The following is a 15,678-nucleotide window of genomic DNA, read 5'->3' as shown; positions in this document are numbered from 1 at the left end:
AATGAGGCTTTCTTCCAGTGAGAGTTACTCTACTCAGTAATGAATTTTTTTGGTAAAAAGTATTGTAGCAAGCAGAGAGCAATGAAATTCAATTTACTGGCACTTCCAAAGAAATCCGTAATAGAAATTGAAAAATCAGCTGTTTTGAGACTGTGCAAAATACTGAGATGTAACCCAGCTTGTGTTTAGAGCTTGACTCTTAAATTTTTCATGTCATCAGGTAACGATGAGCAATTATATTATATCCTGCCAAGGWTCCAACATCAAAAACTCTTAAGTCATATATTAGCAGCCTGATATGGGAAAAGAGCCTGTTTGTAGAGAATGTGTAAATGATTCAGGAGTAATTGTTTAGCTTTCTATGTGACAAAATACAACTGAGAATGAATCTTTTAGGGGTATGTCAGACTGCTCTTTTATAATTTGGTTAAATACACAATCGCTATATCTAAATTTCAACTTTGCTTAGTAGTACTGGGAAAAAATTTTAAAAACAGGATCAATGATCTGTAGCATTTTTWAAGAATTAAATAGTTTAAAACCCTCTGCCAGCTTTTTGAACAATTTGCACTAAAGCTTTTCATCTGCCTGAAGGGCTGCCATCAAGCTGGAGTCTTTTGGAGTTTTTGAAACACGAATTAAAAGGCAGGAAATTCCACTTAAATGGTGCAAGGTAAAAAATGGCCATGGAGGTTGTAGTACTGGAAGAGGTTTCCTGGAGAACTTGTGGAACAGTTTTGGAGATATTCAAGGCTTAACTGGACCTGGCCTTGAGGAATCTGTCTAATTGAGCTTTGGACTAGAAGAGACCTGGAGGTCTCTTTTACAAATTATTATCCAATTCTGTGATTCCCAGGTAAGATGATGGCACTTAAAAAAAAAATTCTGTATAACAGTCTGAACATTTTTGGATCAACTGGATTCTTGTCTGATTCCAGTTTTGGAAAATTTCAGTTTAAATAAATGCTGCAGTAGACTGTAGATGTTTTCTGAAGGCTGTCAAGATCACGTTGTGTATTTTCTAGCACCTGAAAAAGTATTCATCCTGATGTGAAAATTACCTACAATTATTTTACTTATAGGATCTTAGCCTTTAACAAAGCTAATAACATAATAGCAAGTATTTGTCTGATTGAGGAATCAGCTACTACACAAAACAGGTGGAAAACTGCTCATAAACATAGAGAAATACAGCCTACAAGGTCCCAAGCCATGGAGTACAGGGTTAAAATGTTCTTCTTAAATATATGCCCATTTTTCTTTATTCTACTTGGATAGAATTATACTTAAAAATTCCACTGGAGTAAGTTGGGTTTTGTTTGGGGTTTCTTTTTAGAGATTTGCAGGACCCTCCTTTTGTATCACATGAAGTTGATGCCTTTAGACTATTTTATTGCTCTCTATGGAAAAGCAGATGATGAACTTTTCTTTCAGTAGTGATCTAAAGTTGTTGACCTTGGGGTCCTAATCATCTTTTCGTGTCAGCAAAGGGGTTTGGAAGTTCCTTCCTCATCTTCTGAATTAAAAAAAAAAAACCAAAAAAAAACAAAAAAAAAAGCTAAAATAATTTTATCTGAGAACTATTTTTTGCGTTTTCTATCAGAAAATAGCAGTTTCCAGTCAATATCAGTGTTATGTTGGCCTAAAAATTCCCCCGTAACCACTTTGGGAAAAAATTAAGGGAAAGAAGCCTTTYCAGTGCCAATGTTGTATTTATGCATTCAGTTTAGGGGTTTCTAAAAATAAAAGGAATGGTTTATACCGAAGGGGTGAGTTATTCTTAGGCTGGAGTATGTTTATACATGTGGAAAATGTGTAATGTGTATATGTCTTGATAAGTTTACATAAACATTTTCGGGGTGAACTTTTCAATGGAGAGTTACAATAGCTGTTCAGATATAAACATGCTCYGAGAGATTTCTACATCACCCAATCCAACTGCATGGTATTACAAGCCCCTGCATAATTTAATCTCCTTCACTGTGCTCTCTCTTAAAAGTAATTAGGAGCTCTATATGCAGTGMTCTGGCTGTTCCAGAGTCTAATTTTTCATTATATGAAACTTCAAAAAAATTTCCAGTTAAAGCAGTTACCTAATTTAATTTTAGTTGAATGTAATTAACTAATAGTTTATTAATGTCTATTAGCACTTTTCTCTCCTTGGCATTTAAAACACTCACTGTAGAATATTGACGTCTACTCTTGCTCTTCTTTTTTGTATGCAAAACGAGTCTGAGGTTTTTTTTATACTCTCATTTCATAACCTCTCACTTCCACTCATCCTGTTTGAGCTGCTCTGTGCCAGTTCCACTCAGTGTTGCTCTCTTTTAGAAATGGCTCCTATAAGGACATTCCACACTCTGGATGAAGTCTTGCCATTAACACTTCTCTATTCCAATTAAGACTTGTAGAAATTACTGTGTTTCTACTGTGTTTAGGCAACTGATTTAAAGAGAATTTTCTTCCTTCAATGGCCAGGAGCAACATTTCTTTTGAGTTCAAATACCATTGTGTCTTTAATGAAAGTGTGAATTTATTTGTGGGTTGTTGTGGAATGGAGAGGCATTTTTAAAAAGATATCTTTTAAGTTGATAGTAGAGAAAGAATGGAGATATAATTACTAAGATTTATCAACTCTAAGAAAACTTGCTTTGTTGTGTCTGCTTACAGTGAAAAAATCTTAGACCTTGAATGATGAATTGGACACTTTGGATGGAATGGAAAACCATCTTTGGTACTCAATGGAAACCATGTTTGATATTTGTGCAGAGAGGAGAGAAAATTTAACAAAGTATTCACGGGTTGAAATAGGGACCTGGAGAAAACAATCCAAAGGCAAAAAACAGGCTCAACTCAGAGATACAAAGTGAATTTATTTCTAACAAAATCAGTATAATGAGAAGGAGAATAAGCCCTCAAAAACACCTTTTTCCCCAATCCCTCCCTCCTTCCCGCTGACCGTGAATGGGGACAGGGCGTGGGGGTTTTGGTCCGTCCATCACCCGAGGTTTTCTCCTGCTGTTCAGGGGGAGGAGCTGCTCCCCTGTGCCATGGGGTCCCTTCCACAGGACACAGCTCCCCATGAACTCCTCCAGTGGGGTCCAACCCCACGAGCAGCAATCACCCCAAACCTGCTGCAGGGTGAGTTCCTCCCACATGTTCTAACCTCCTCCTCTTCTCTGGCTGGAAAAAACTGCCCACTTTAGTTTGATTTTCTTCTCAAATCTGATATCACAAAGGTGTTACCAACATCTCCAGCCTTGGCCATGTCCATCTTCAGAGCCATCAAGGATTGGCTTTGTTGGACATGGGGGAAGCTTCAGCAGCTTCCCCTGCTATCAAAAACCAGGCCAAGCMAAACCAACACACCTGGTGAGCATGAAAACCATGCCAAATTTCCATTTGACAGAGGTAGTTTAAAAATTTTTACAGAATATTCAGATACTCTTTTTTGCAAGGGGATGTTACACTGTGGCAGAGGAACACTCCAAATGGTTTTCAGGCAGGATAGTGGAAGTTCCAAGGATTTATGGCAGGAATACTTCATAGTTTGCTTCCAGGTGTGCCTGAAGCAGTGCAGCCATGAGTGAAAGCTGCAGCTCTGTGACAGCTCTGGGTGACCCCAGCGGGGTGAGCCAGTGTCAAACCAGGTCTGTACCACTATCCCCATTACAGCAGGGGCTGCTCTCCTTGTTTGATGTGCAGTGCCAAGAGTTAGCTGAAAAACTTCTTTTTTTCCTTTTGTCCTGAAGAAACCATTTGTTCTGGTTGAGTTTTCACTGCTGACAAGGGAATTTAGTGTATTTATACAGAGAATTTTTAAGTGGAGCAATAGTGAAACATCAAGAATAAGTATTATATTTACATATATACAGTTACAAAGCATCATTATACATCTCTGTGAAATTGGATGATTGATGTCACATCAATGTCTGTGACAATGGAGAGAAACTAGATGAGAGAAAAAAAWTATTTTGTTGAAGCTGTGTTAATGCTTTACTTTTTTTTTCCTGTGTGCCTCCCCTTCAACTGAGTAAAGTAAAAAAAAAGTATTTTTATAAAGCATTTTAGAATACCAGAGATTAACTGAAAGAACCTGTAGAGCCTGAAATTGAACCCTTTCTCATTCTGCTCTTTCATACAGTTGAGATGTGTGGATCAAGTGCGTCATAATATAACATAATAAAATACTGTGTTATGACCTGAACAAAAGACCTCAACCAAGGTTCTGTATTGTTTTCCAGCTGTGTTATTTCCCAAGAATTCTGCAAGCTTTTGAAGTTGTTGCACAAGAAAATCTGTTAAGGCCCCAACAACATATGTAGCCACTGAAATAGCTTTTTATTCTTTTTACAATAGGCTGATTGTCCATGTTCCCAGTGTCCTTTTAAAATCTTGTATACTTTTTTTCGTGTAGAATGTCAAGGTTAATACAGAGGGAGGGAACATGCTGAATATTTTGAGAAGTTAGAGATTGCTCRTCTGTAGCAGTTGGGAATTTATGGAAAAATTATCAGGCTATTACCTCCCATACCCACAAATGAGGGCTAATATGACAGGTGTTTTCTGCTTTTTTACATCCTCATAGTCTCTGATATTGKCTTAGCTTTCTACAAGGTATCTTCAAGTCATTAAATATTAAACCCTACAAGTCTTGTTTCTCCAAAATACATAAACTGTTAGTTTGGGAATAGCCCTGTTGGTTCTGAGACGAGTTGAGTGCAGTGATCTAATTCCTGCTATGCAAGGGGGAGAGATGGCATTGCTATAATTAAACCTGAGGCTGTTTATTTATTCCTTTCTTACAGGAAGCAGATTCATCCTCTTCTAGGACAGTTTAGCCAGTCAGAGGCTCTGTTAAGCTCAGCTGGGGTGGAGCCAGGGACTCTGGATGGCGTTCTGCTGGATGCTGGCTGCTCCTCCATGCAGTTTGATACACCTGAAAGAGGATTTTCCCTGCAGAAAGATGGGCCTTTGGACATGAGGATGGATARTGACAGGTACATGGTAACAGAATATTTCTGTTGAATGTCAAAAGCTGTCTGCTCAGCAGCCSCTGTGTGTTTCCTTTCCTCTTAAAATTAGAATTCTTGTCATCTAACCATGTCTGATTTTGCATGAGGATACTCTGTTTCTTTTGCCAAAAAGCTTTTTTCCAACTCAGTGCCCAGCCCTGGTTCTTGTCTAGGAACTAGAGGAAAGTTCTAGTGATGGGGAATTAAAYCAGTAACATTTTTGTTCACCATACCATGGAACTGTCACATTTTTTGTGTGCATGGCAGTCTCAGGCACATCTCCCTTTCAGAGACCTGTTATTTCCAGAGTTTCTCAGCCTGTTCTTGATCTACAGGTTCACAACTTCTCGCTGCAGTCCCTTTCCTTTCCTGCCACATTTACTATTTGTGGAAATTTCATTTGAGCAGGTTCAGTTGCTCCTTCAGGAAAGGAGTAGCATCCCTCTTTTGTGTGATGAACATCTGACCCAGTTGCCTCTCTGTAAAAGGAACATAATAAAAATAAATAAATAAATAAAATCATATCCATTATACCTGTAAATCAGACAGCTTCMTTGCTTTTAACATACTATATATAAAGCTGTCTTCCATGCCCATAGATCAGTTGTAAGTTTTACTCAGCAAAATTATAAACGTCCTTTCTCTTTGTGTAGGAGGCACATCAGGCTTACTTAATTGTCAAATTAAYGATTACAGTGTAAATCACCTGKTTTTWAATTATTTGGATTGGTGTTTTAGTRTTTTCAAGAGCGTRAAAGTYRGTCATGGAATGATAATTTCCGCTTGTGAAGTGTTTTTCATCTTTAAACAACCTTATGCATTGCTGCAGCATTTTGCTTTTTGAAGGAGCAACCAAAGATCTGTCTTGTAGAGATGATGGCTTTAATTGCATGATGCATGACAGAGAATGAAAATTTTTTCATGGTGTTTTGATGAACCTGGAGTCTTAAGAAATGCCATTTGTTCTTTTATTGCTCACAGGGAGCCAATGGGAGGTCTCAATTTTTAAGAAATTAGCTTACCATATAAAAGTGAAGTCTTAACATAGCAAATTTCATGATACTTGCTTTTCTGGCTTTTGTTCAAAATGCTGCCATGRTTCTCCCGGGATCCAGTCCTCAGATTTCAAGAATCTGAACTCCAGGCTTAAATATAAGTCTGATGCATCATGAAAAAACAAACACAGAACAAGAGCATAAGAACAAACGATACCTGAGGCATAACAAAAGCCTTACACTATGGTTGTTGCTATGATACTACTTGCCTCTAAGTTTGGTTATCTTTTGTATGATACTGCAGGGGAGTAAAAAAATGCCTGAAAGAGAAGAAGAGAATTTAGGAGARGATTTATTAAGTAGTTTGCATGTTTTCTCTGATTAGTAAACCTGYAGGTGATGTTCATAAAATACCTTGGACTATTCCAGCAGCAAAGTGGCAGAGATTTAGATATATAGATTTAAGGCTTACACTGTTTAAATTGTAGTAATTCCTSTAATTTGTATTACTAGCTCATTTCTATTGTCTTAGAACAGTATTTATCTATAAATTATATAATAGATATAGAAATTATAAGTATTTATGTATAAATTCTTATGACTTTTGGCAAAAAGCAGTGTTTAATTGTTAGCATTATTAACATAGGCAATTGTTTTCATGGCAGGAGATGTGAAAGAAAAGATCCTTTAAATCAGTTCTGACTAGCAAACAGCTTATGATGCAAGGTGGCTGAAATGAACCCATAAGAGGCAAGTTAATATTCTGAAGCTGGCTGAATAGAAAGGTCACACATAATTTCCATCCTGGCACGATACTGGAATACATTTATTCCCGCCACCTTTATGATAATACCTGGAAGTTCTCTAATCAAAGCTAAGGAGCAAACCCCACTCTACCCAGCCAGGAGAAGCATTTAAAAGGCTGCCACCTCCCACCTGAAAACCTCAAAGGCAGCAGCACCAAGCTTCACCTCTTCTCATCAAGGCAATCTGACGTCAGATTGGCTAATTGGCTTCTCTCGTGCGTAGGTACCCCGAGCTGCCCACCGCCGCCGACGTTGTCAACGCTTTGGATCAACGGGCTCTTGCGTCCATCCTCCGGGCGTATGGGGAGGAGAGGCACGCCAGGAAAATCGCCTGGGCCATCGTGCAGGCACGCAGCGTGTACCCCATCACCAGAACCCAGCAGCTCGCCAGCATCGTTGCAGGTATACCCTCGTTAAATCCGTCGCGGCGGCTTGCCGTGGAGGAGAAGGGAAATAAATTAATCCCCAAAGTCCCAGAGGGATCTATTTGTAGTTGAAATCGTGCAGGGTCTAATCCTGCCTGTTCTGCTCTGATGTCAGCCCTATTTTTCCTTTTTTTTTTTTTTAAGCACGTAGTTTGACAATTAGTTTAATAATAGATTTTATATGAAGTGATTTATCATTTTGTCGACCGTGTTGAGCCACAGAGTGACAGCAGCCCTGGCTGTTCTTTATCCTTCAAACACCAGATATGTCATATCYCCCTCAGTTTTAAATTTCTGTATTTTAATATTTGTAGGGGAGGTGCCAYGGTAGTTTCCAGTTCTGAGTGAAATCAGGTGATTTCTGTCTCTTTAAAGAATCAGGARACACAAAGCTGGCTTCACCTTGCGCATGCCCAAATCAGCCTGAAGCCACTGTGGAAACACTTCATCTTCCCTGCTCCTCACTGTAAACAGCTTGAGCAAAATGCAGTTAGGCAGGAGCACTGCTTACATCAAGAACCTTTGTGTTTGTGTTCTCAAGTAAAAATTTTCAAGGAAAAATATAACACACACATCCTATTCGTTAACACTCTAATGCGTAGTGTCAGGATGGTTTTATTTTTTTAACCAAATAATGAAGATCACTAAATATCATCATTAATAAGTCTAAACTGCTGACTTCAAACATAGACCTTTAAAATTCTAATCCAAATTTAACATTTGCTAAAGAACAGAGTAAAATATTTTATCAGTATCCTTAAAAAAATTGCAGCATTCTTAAAAATTTGTATTACCTAAACTGGAAGTCTAAGGCCCTTAATTTTAATGATGGAGAAATGAAAAGGTTTGAATATGTAGAAACATCTTTAGCAAAATGTCCAGTGAGCCAAGGCCCAAAGTTTAGCTGATGTGATGAAAGGACCTGAAGACACTGCTGTTGTAAGCCCCTGCTGTAAATATAGTGAATATATCAGGAGCAAACAAAATGAAAGAAAAGAAATCAAAGAGATAAGGCACTATGAGTCTTTTACAAACCTTTCATTTTTAATATTGTCATTAACAAAGTCCTGAAATGGTGATTTTGGGCTTTGTCATATATATCCCATGCTTTTTGAAAAGCGATGGATTGAAGCAACCATATCACTGTGTTAAAGATGTTCAACATGTTATGTGTTTTATACAACCAACTCAGCAATTCTGAAGTAATTTTGTGCCACAGCTTTAACTAAGAAAATAAAAATACTTGTGTATAAAAGACAGAGACTGAAGATCCTTTCATGTTTAATGTGCTGCGTTGAGTCATCAGTTAATGGTCGCTTTCTGTGACAATGAGAAGGATTTTTTGTTCTCACTTKGAATTCTCTGCTGTATTCAAAGAGCTTCTTGATACATGAGTCAGGTATGCATCAGGTAGTRCACATGCCAAAAGCAATGAATCCAGCACACATCTGCCAAGACAATAAATCTGTATGTTTTGAGAGCTTTTTTTGGAATACACAAGTAGTTAGAACAATTTTAGAGCTGTTACACTGATCCCTGTTTGCATAGGACTTCTTCCAATTTTAGTTTGATTCATCCAGTAAAGAARCACTGTGGTGGATCCCATTGGGCTTTGAACTGATTAAGAAAAACTTAAGAAATTATTTTGGTAATTGTGATRTATTTTGATTCATTCATCAGCTGTCATGAAATTATATTGCTGAAATTCTAACTGCATGTACAGGAAAACTGGTTAAAAATGATGAAATTTTTAGAAYGTAATATGCTTTTCCAGTACAACTAATGATCTATTTTGATTTCCTTCCAGTGGGCAATATACTTTATCTATTAATTTTTGTTAAAAATTTATTTTTCCTGAGCATTATTTAGATATATAATCTGTTAACAGACAATTTTGAGATCATGTAATCGTTTGGCCTCAACTTGAAAGGAGTTAATGGTGACATGTTAAAGAAATTTTAAAAGTTTAAAAAAGAACTTTAATGGGTGAAGTCAATTCCATTCCAACTGGTTCACTTATATAGACTTTAATTATCGGTTTGGACTTTGTAATATTGCCTGAATTTCAGATGGGTGAGAATTAACACTGTACTGAGGGAGCCCAGACAAAAGGACATTTGCTGCGTCACAGAAACTTATTAAATGCAGTGCTAATTCAACAGACGAATTCCTGCAAACAGGTGCACGATCTGAATTAATTTTTAAACTCTCCCACTCTCATACACTCTGGGGACTTTAATAGTTCATATTGACAGGCACAGCACGTCGCTAATTTCATTCACAAGCTTTTAAAATTTCAATACATTTCAACGTGTGAACCTATTAGATTTTTAAAAGTGTAAGTATCATCGGGGCATCCTAAAACTAAAAATGATAATTYCTCTCACTGGGATTTCAAAGCAGTCATCTAGCCAGCAGCGTGGTGTTTTTATGAATGAAATTCATTTTACAAACTTCACATACAGATTTTTTTTTAATGTTTTTGTACACTGAACAGCCACTTACCAGGAATTATTTTCTTTTAGAGTCTTGGTAGTTGGAGGGGCCTGGGTGAGAGATGATGTGCCTTAGTAGAAAGCACAAATAGATTTTTATTTAACTTAAGTAGAGAAGTAAGAGTGATAGGRGAATTTTTTACCCAAGGAGCATAGATCAGAATCTATGGCCTTTACTGAAAAGATGAAGGCCAGTGTGACAGAAATAACTGCCAGAAATTACATTTATTAGTTRATCCCAGTCTTTGAAAATAGACCAGTAAATCTTTGATTTAAATCCATGTAAACAGTTTGATTTTGTTTTTAGTTTAGGGGGTTTTGGTTGCATAAAACTGCAAAGTGGCTGCATTCCTTTACCAATTTCCTGAATATTAATGTTCTGTACTTTATTATAGGACTTGCAATGCTCTTTGTGTGTGCTCAGTATCATCATCTATCTATTCATTTAACTAAACTAGAAGTTTAGTATTTAGTATAGATAAATAATTTATTTATCTATTCGGTATTGCAGTTGCAAAATATCAGTGTTCATGATCAGACCAATGGGAATCTGCCCAGATACCATCACACTATGTCCATTTCCATTTTTACAAAACCTTGTGAAGTTGAATATGGAAATTATTTTCTTCTAATTTCTTCTAATTTCTTCTAATTTCTTCTAATTTATTTCTCCTAATGTCTTCTAATCTAATTCATTCAAGAGTTCTGAGCATTCTGCTAGTTTGTAGCTGTTGACCCTTTAAAGAAATATTTTGCTTAGCACAACAATCCTTTGTGTTACGCATTTAGAGGCAGTTTTCATCACACAAAACTGGCAGTCAGTGGCTGTTCTGAGGGTTCCATCTTCCAAGAATCTCTTTATAGGTGTRTAAAAACTATGGAAAAAGATATTGTGCCAGTTAGTACAAGTTTGGTGTGGGTTTCTTGGGATGCCTCATCTTCTGTGATTTTTAGTTCTCTTTTTAATTAAGGTTTCTCATCAAAATGAGCTTTGTGACTCCTACGGTGAGAGTATATATTATTTTTATGATTCACAGTAAATAGAGAAGGTTATGTTCTCAAGGACAGAAGTTATATTTACTAGCTAGTGTGACTTTTTCTCCAGTTTGTAAATGATGGAGAAGCCCAGCTCCTGCAGGTTACATCTATTTACTCTTGTTTTGTTTGAGACAGCTTCAAGCCACAAATTCTCATGCAGTTTGTTGGGAGAAGTCGATCCTTTTGCCACTTCCTGGCTCCAAGGATTCCGACTGTAAGAACAGGAAACAGCCACAGCTTCCATGGGTGTCCTCAGTGAATTTAGGAACTTTGGGGATCAGATGAGGTGGGGAAGGTAGTTAGGAAAATCAATTATGCAGAAGCATGTCTTAGGTACATAGCATACATGGTAACAGCTTTTTTTAWAATGATTCAGTCTTTAAATCCCATTTTTATCCTCTGCCTTTGCTGAGCATTGAGATTGCTTGTGTTTGTGAGTGCTTTGTGAGCACTTATGCTTTTTGACATAGGTAAAATCCTACCTTTAAAACTCTCAAGGATTCCACTAATAAATTATTCTGGGCAAACATATTATGGATAATGATATCTCCATTAACTTTTTCCAATCACCTATGTAAATATTAATTTAGACAACTAGTTGCAGAGGTACAATATTCCCGTCTTTTACTTCACTGTGTAGAATAGCAATTACTTGATTAAGAACTGCATTTACTTCAAGCTGTTGGCTTCATTATGTTGTAGCTTAGCACTGACATGAAATTAGGGCATTTATATATATATATATAAATTGTATTGCCTTATCTCTAGTGGTCCCCCTTGTTTAGAAAAATAATTCTTCCAGTTATGTGCCAGCATTATTCATTCAATTTATCTTCACCAGACTCCTGCACTCACATAATAGATTATAAATTTACTCAGGTTTCATAGATCTTACAGGATTCTTGCACTTTAGTCCCTCTGATCCATCAARTCAGGCTTCCCTAGCTTTTTGCTCTGCACTGGTGTAATGAAAATTCAAGCCTAAAAGACATTWAATATTGATGTATTAATTGTGTTATATTAAATAGTGATTATTGTTTGTGAATCTGACAAAAAAAATTAATCTGATGATTTTTGGTCTGACAAACCCATACCTTGACACACTCTACTGTATAGACGTGAAACACTACTTATCAGCTGCATTTTCTACATTTCTCGAGGTATTTTTGTGAACATTTGAAGAAACACAAATGTAGTGTTCAACAAGTAGTATTCCCAAGCAGGGATGCCTCATTTAAACCTCAAGGAATTAATTGAAATATAGTTATTATCAGGTAGATATTATCTTTTGTTATCTCTGCCTGTGAAGAAATGCAATTATCTGGAAGGTGCCACATAAAGTTGTATATTAATTTATTTCCTTAAAATCATAACACAACCACAAATACTGAACTGACATTGATTACACTGAGCTGTAAGGTGAGACTTATCWATCCTGTCTTTTTTTTCCTTATCTYRGTTTCAGCCATTATYTTGTAGTTTAAATTTGTGATGCTTTCAGAGACGCAATTTCTCTAAATGATTCTAGGGAAAAAAACCCAACACTTAAGCACAAACCATCTCAGCTTGATGGAGTTTGCATTCAGAGATGTGAATTCAAAGCATAAAATAAAGTTATATTAGAAAGAAAGAAGCTCACTACTCCAGGTTCAGTTTTGACTCTGCTTTCCTTTAAAGTCATTTGCATGAGTGGATGTCAAGGTGCAGAAAAAAAATAGCTATTAACGTGTAATAATCAATTTTAAACATGTGCTAATCAGTTTTAAACATGTGATAATCAGTTTTGAACATGTAATAATGAGTTTTTAACATTTTTGACATGTGTGGCAGGTGCTTTTCCAGCATCAGCGCTCTACGCCCGGAAGGATCTGCTCCAAAGACCCGCCCACGTTGCTACCAAAACTTTTCAAGGCCTGAGAATATTTGTGAATGATGAGCTCCATGAACTCTTGATAGGACTGAAGACAGCTGAGAAGTTTCTCAAACCTGGAGGTCGCCTCGTGGCCCTGTCCTTTCACTCTCTGGAAGATCGCATCATCAAACGTTTCCTTCGCGGGATTGACATGACGGAAAAGCACAACCTCAGCTCCAAGCAGAAGATAAGACAGGCTCGGAAAAATTCCTCCAAAGGAGAAGAYAAGCAAGAATCTCCCTGTGGAAAATCCAACTCAAGGTGGATTTTTATACAGAAAAAAGTTCTCACACCCCAGGCCAAGGATATTCAAATGAACCCAAGAGGAAGGTCGGCCAAGCTAAGAGCTGCTATTAAAGCCTAAACCAAAATATTTGATTACATGATTGTATAATTTCCTTAAGTTGTGTTTCCCAGAAGGCTAACTGGACAGGTAGTATCAAACATAAAAAAGAAAATAAAGAACATTAGAAAACATTTCTTACCTTTGTGCTTCTTTTGACTTAGAAAGTAGTATAAAGCATGAAAATGCAAAATAAATGCATGTAAGTGGGTGTCACTAATTATACAAAAAAGAAATCCTTTTTTCAAAAGAGCATCAAACACCAAGTTTATAAAAATTGCAGGCTTGATKTATTTTGTAGTATTCCCTTTAGATTAATTTCCAAATCCTGACATTAACAGTCTAAATTTAATAACTAATTGAGACCAATATATTTTTATGGAGTTGGATTTCTGGTTTAGTCTAGAGTAAGTTTAAACTAACCTAAGAATTCATGATATACATGTCTCTGTATCCCAACTAACTTGTTGCATGAATGCCTWTGGGACAAGTGCTAGTTAAATAAAATTACATCAGTGAATTATTGAGGAATATGTAAATGGACTCTTGCCTTTTTTTAAATAGGTATTTATTTCTGAGGGGTCACCTGGTTGTTTAATGATTGATAATTCTAAATAATAAATATATCATGGGGGTAAAAAGGGCTCTTAAAAGACCACTGTTGGCACTTGGACACTAAAATAAAATAGATTCATCCTTAATCATCTGAATTTCCTCCTGCAGCCRTGTCTTCTGTGCACAGATCTACTACAACTTTTAAAAGGTAAGTATTAAATTATTTAAGAAAAGGCCCACTCTTAACACTAGCTTTCTGTTTGGGTACTAGACTACGTTGTAGAAGATGTAACATAATCTTTTTTTTGTTAATGTAATTTGGTTTTAGGTTTATATTTTATCTTAAAAGACCACAGGTTTGCTTGTTTTATACGGTAAAAATGAATGGAAAATAGTATAAATTTCAACTTCTTTGACCTCTGACTCATCTCTTCAGGAAAAAAAAGGYTTAATTTAGACAATCAAATTGGTASCAGGATTTCATTTGTGATGTCTGAAACTTGGTTGATAGAATAAAGGAGTGACTGGATCATTCTGGAGCTGATTTGCATCAAGCATCCTCTTTGTGTTGATGTAAATGATTCCTTCACAGTGTTTTTTTTGGGTCATATTGACACAAACAAGTTGATATTTAGGTTCACTCTCTGTGATATACAAAATATTGAAATAGCTGGATATTTTATTCCTTGGTTAAGGTAAGTCCTATAATGTATTCTTAGGTACAGATGATAATATTTATCACTAATCTGGAATAAAAGTCAGATGGTGATGGGCATTTMATTCTTTTCTGAAATTTCAATATTTTTCCCCTGGCTTCATTATGCATGCTATTTAAATAAAACATTCCACTTCAAATGGTATTACTTACTCTTGTCATCTTTGAGACAACAGGCTGTACCCTAAATAGACGATTTTTTTTTTCATGCAAGCATTAAATATAAATAGCCAAGGTTATTTTTAGCCAAGGTTTCATACTGAAACGTTATTTCAATTGTAGATTTGAAAAGTTGTGCCTTCCAACATAGGCTTGAAAGAGTTGTGGTGCCATGCTCTGCATTGTTCAGGACATGCTTCCATCCAGTTATAGCATTAGTATTTCAGAAATGATATCACAGCTTTTCATGTTAGTGCTGTAGAAGTGTGGAAAATTGTAAAAAATGATAAACCCCTGTAAGACTATTTGTATGCATATTTTCTGTTGAAATTACTAGATAATAGGATTTAGTTAACCCAAGTGAATGTAAGAGGTTGGTGTGCTGTCAGAAGTACCTGCCTGGSGAAGAAATGTGCACAGAATAATGATTTGAAAATTAGATACACTTATTCTCTGACTAAAGTATTTATCATGAAAATACAGTACTTTTAAAAAATGTAATTTTACAGTATTTACAATTGTCTGCATTTATAGCCCATGAGGGCCTACTGACAATTATTACTTCCCTATTGCTTCCTAAAGAAAAATAATCATTGCTTGAGAACGCAAGTAATATAAGAAATTAATATTTCTTCAGTTTTGTTTTGTTGGTTTTTTTTTTAACTTTCGCAGTTGAGTATTTTATCAGTGGTCTTTTCTAGTCACAACTGCCAAGATTACCACTGGGCTTGGAAATAATCTCAGGTTTTGGTACAGATGGATGGAGATATTTGGATGGAGAGGATTCCTAACAGAGTCCGAATGGGAAAATGCTGATTTCAATGAACACCATTAGAAAGTGCCTCTTCCAGCAGCGAGTGGTGTATCAGATGTTCTGCATTCTGCTTTCTAGAGTAGCATTTCTGTGATTATTAATGATTCATAGAATTGCCCTAAGATTACTTTCTGTGCTGGAGAAGACGTGGTATTAATTGGAGAGTTTTTGCTCCTGAGTGGTGTAACAGCAGCGAGGAGAGCTGTGCCCTCGGGAAAGGTGATGTGCAGGGGTGGGAGGATGGCAATAAGAAGCCTCAGACGCAGATTGTTGGTGATCTGATTAATTTAAATTTTAAAATAACTTAGTTGTTGTAAATAATCAGGCGTGACTCACTGTTTTGAGTATCAGTGTGCGAAAGTACTGGTGAAAAATGAGACAAATTTGAATAAACAGAGAAGTAATG

At 36.4% G+C, this 15,678-nt stretch overlaps 1 protein-coding gene across 1 annotated transcript in view; it reads left to right on the top strand.

Moving 5' to 3' along the window:
- METTL15 (methyltransferase 15, mitochondrial 12S rRNA N4-cytidine) overlaps positions 1-13,654 on the top strand; it is a 53,107-nt gene extending 39,453 nt beyond the window's left edge. Inside the window, exons 3-5 of the mRNA XM_057379776.1 lie at positions 4,809-5,000; positions 7,040-7,218; positions 12,605-13,654. Coding sequence (XP_057235759.1) covers positions 4,809-5,000; positions 7,040-7,218; positions 12,605-13,050 — 817 coding nt within the window. The 3' untranslated portion in view covers positions 13,051-13,654. The remainder of the gene's footprint in view (positions 1-4,808; positions 5,001-7,039; positions 7,219-12,604) is intronic.
- The last annotated feature ends 2,024 nt before the right edge of the window (positions 13,655-15,678 follow it).

Source organism: Malurus melanocephalus, unplaced genomic scaffold (genome assembly GCF_030028575.1).
Source record: "Malurus melanocephalus ecotype Western Australia unplaced genomic scaffold, MMel_1.1 scaffold_423, whole genome shotgun sequence".
NCBI lineage: Eukaryota > Metazoa > Chordata > Aves > Passeriformes > Maluridae > Malurus > Malurus melanocephalus.
The sequence above is the reverse complement of the archived record's forward strand: the minus strand, read 5'-3'. Positions and strand labels throughout refer to the sequence as shown.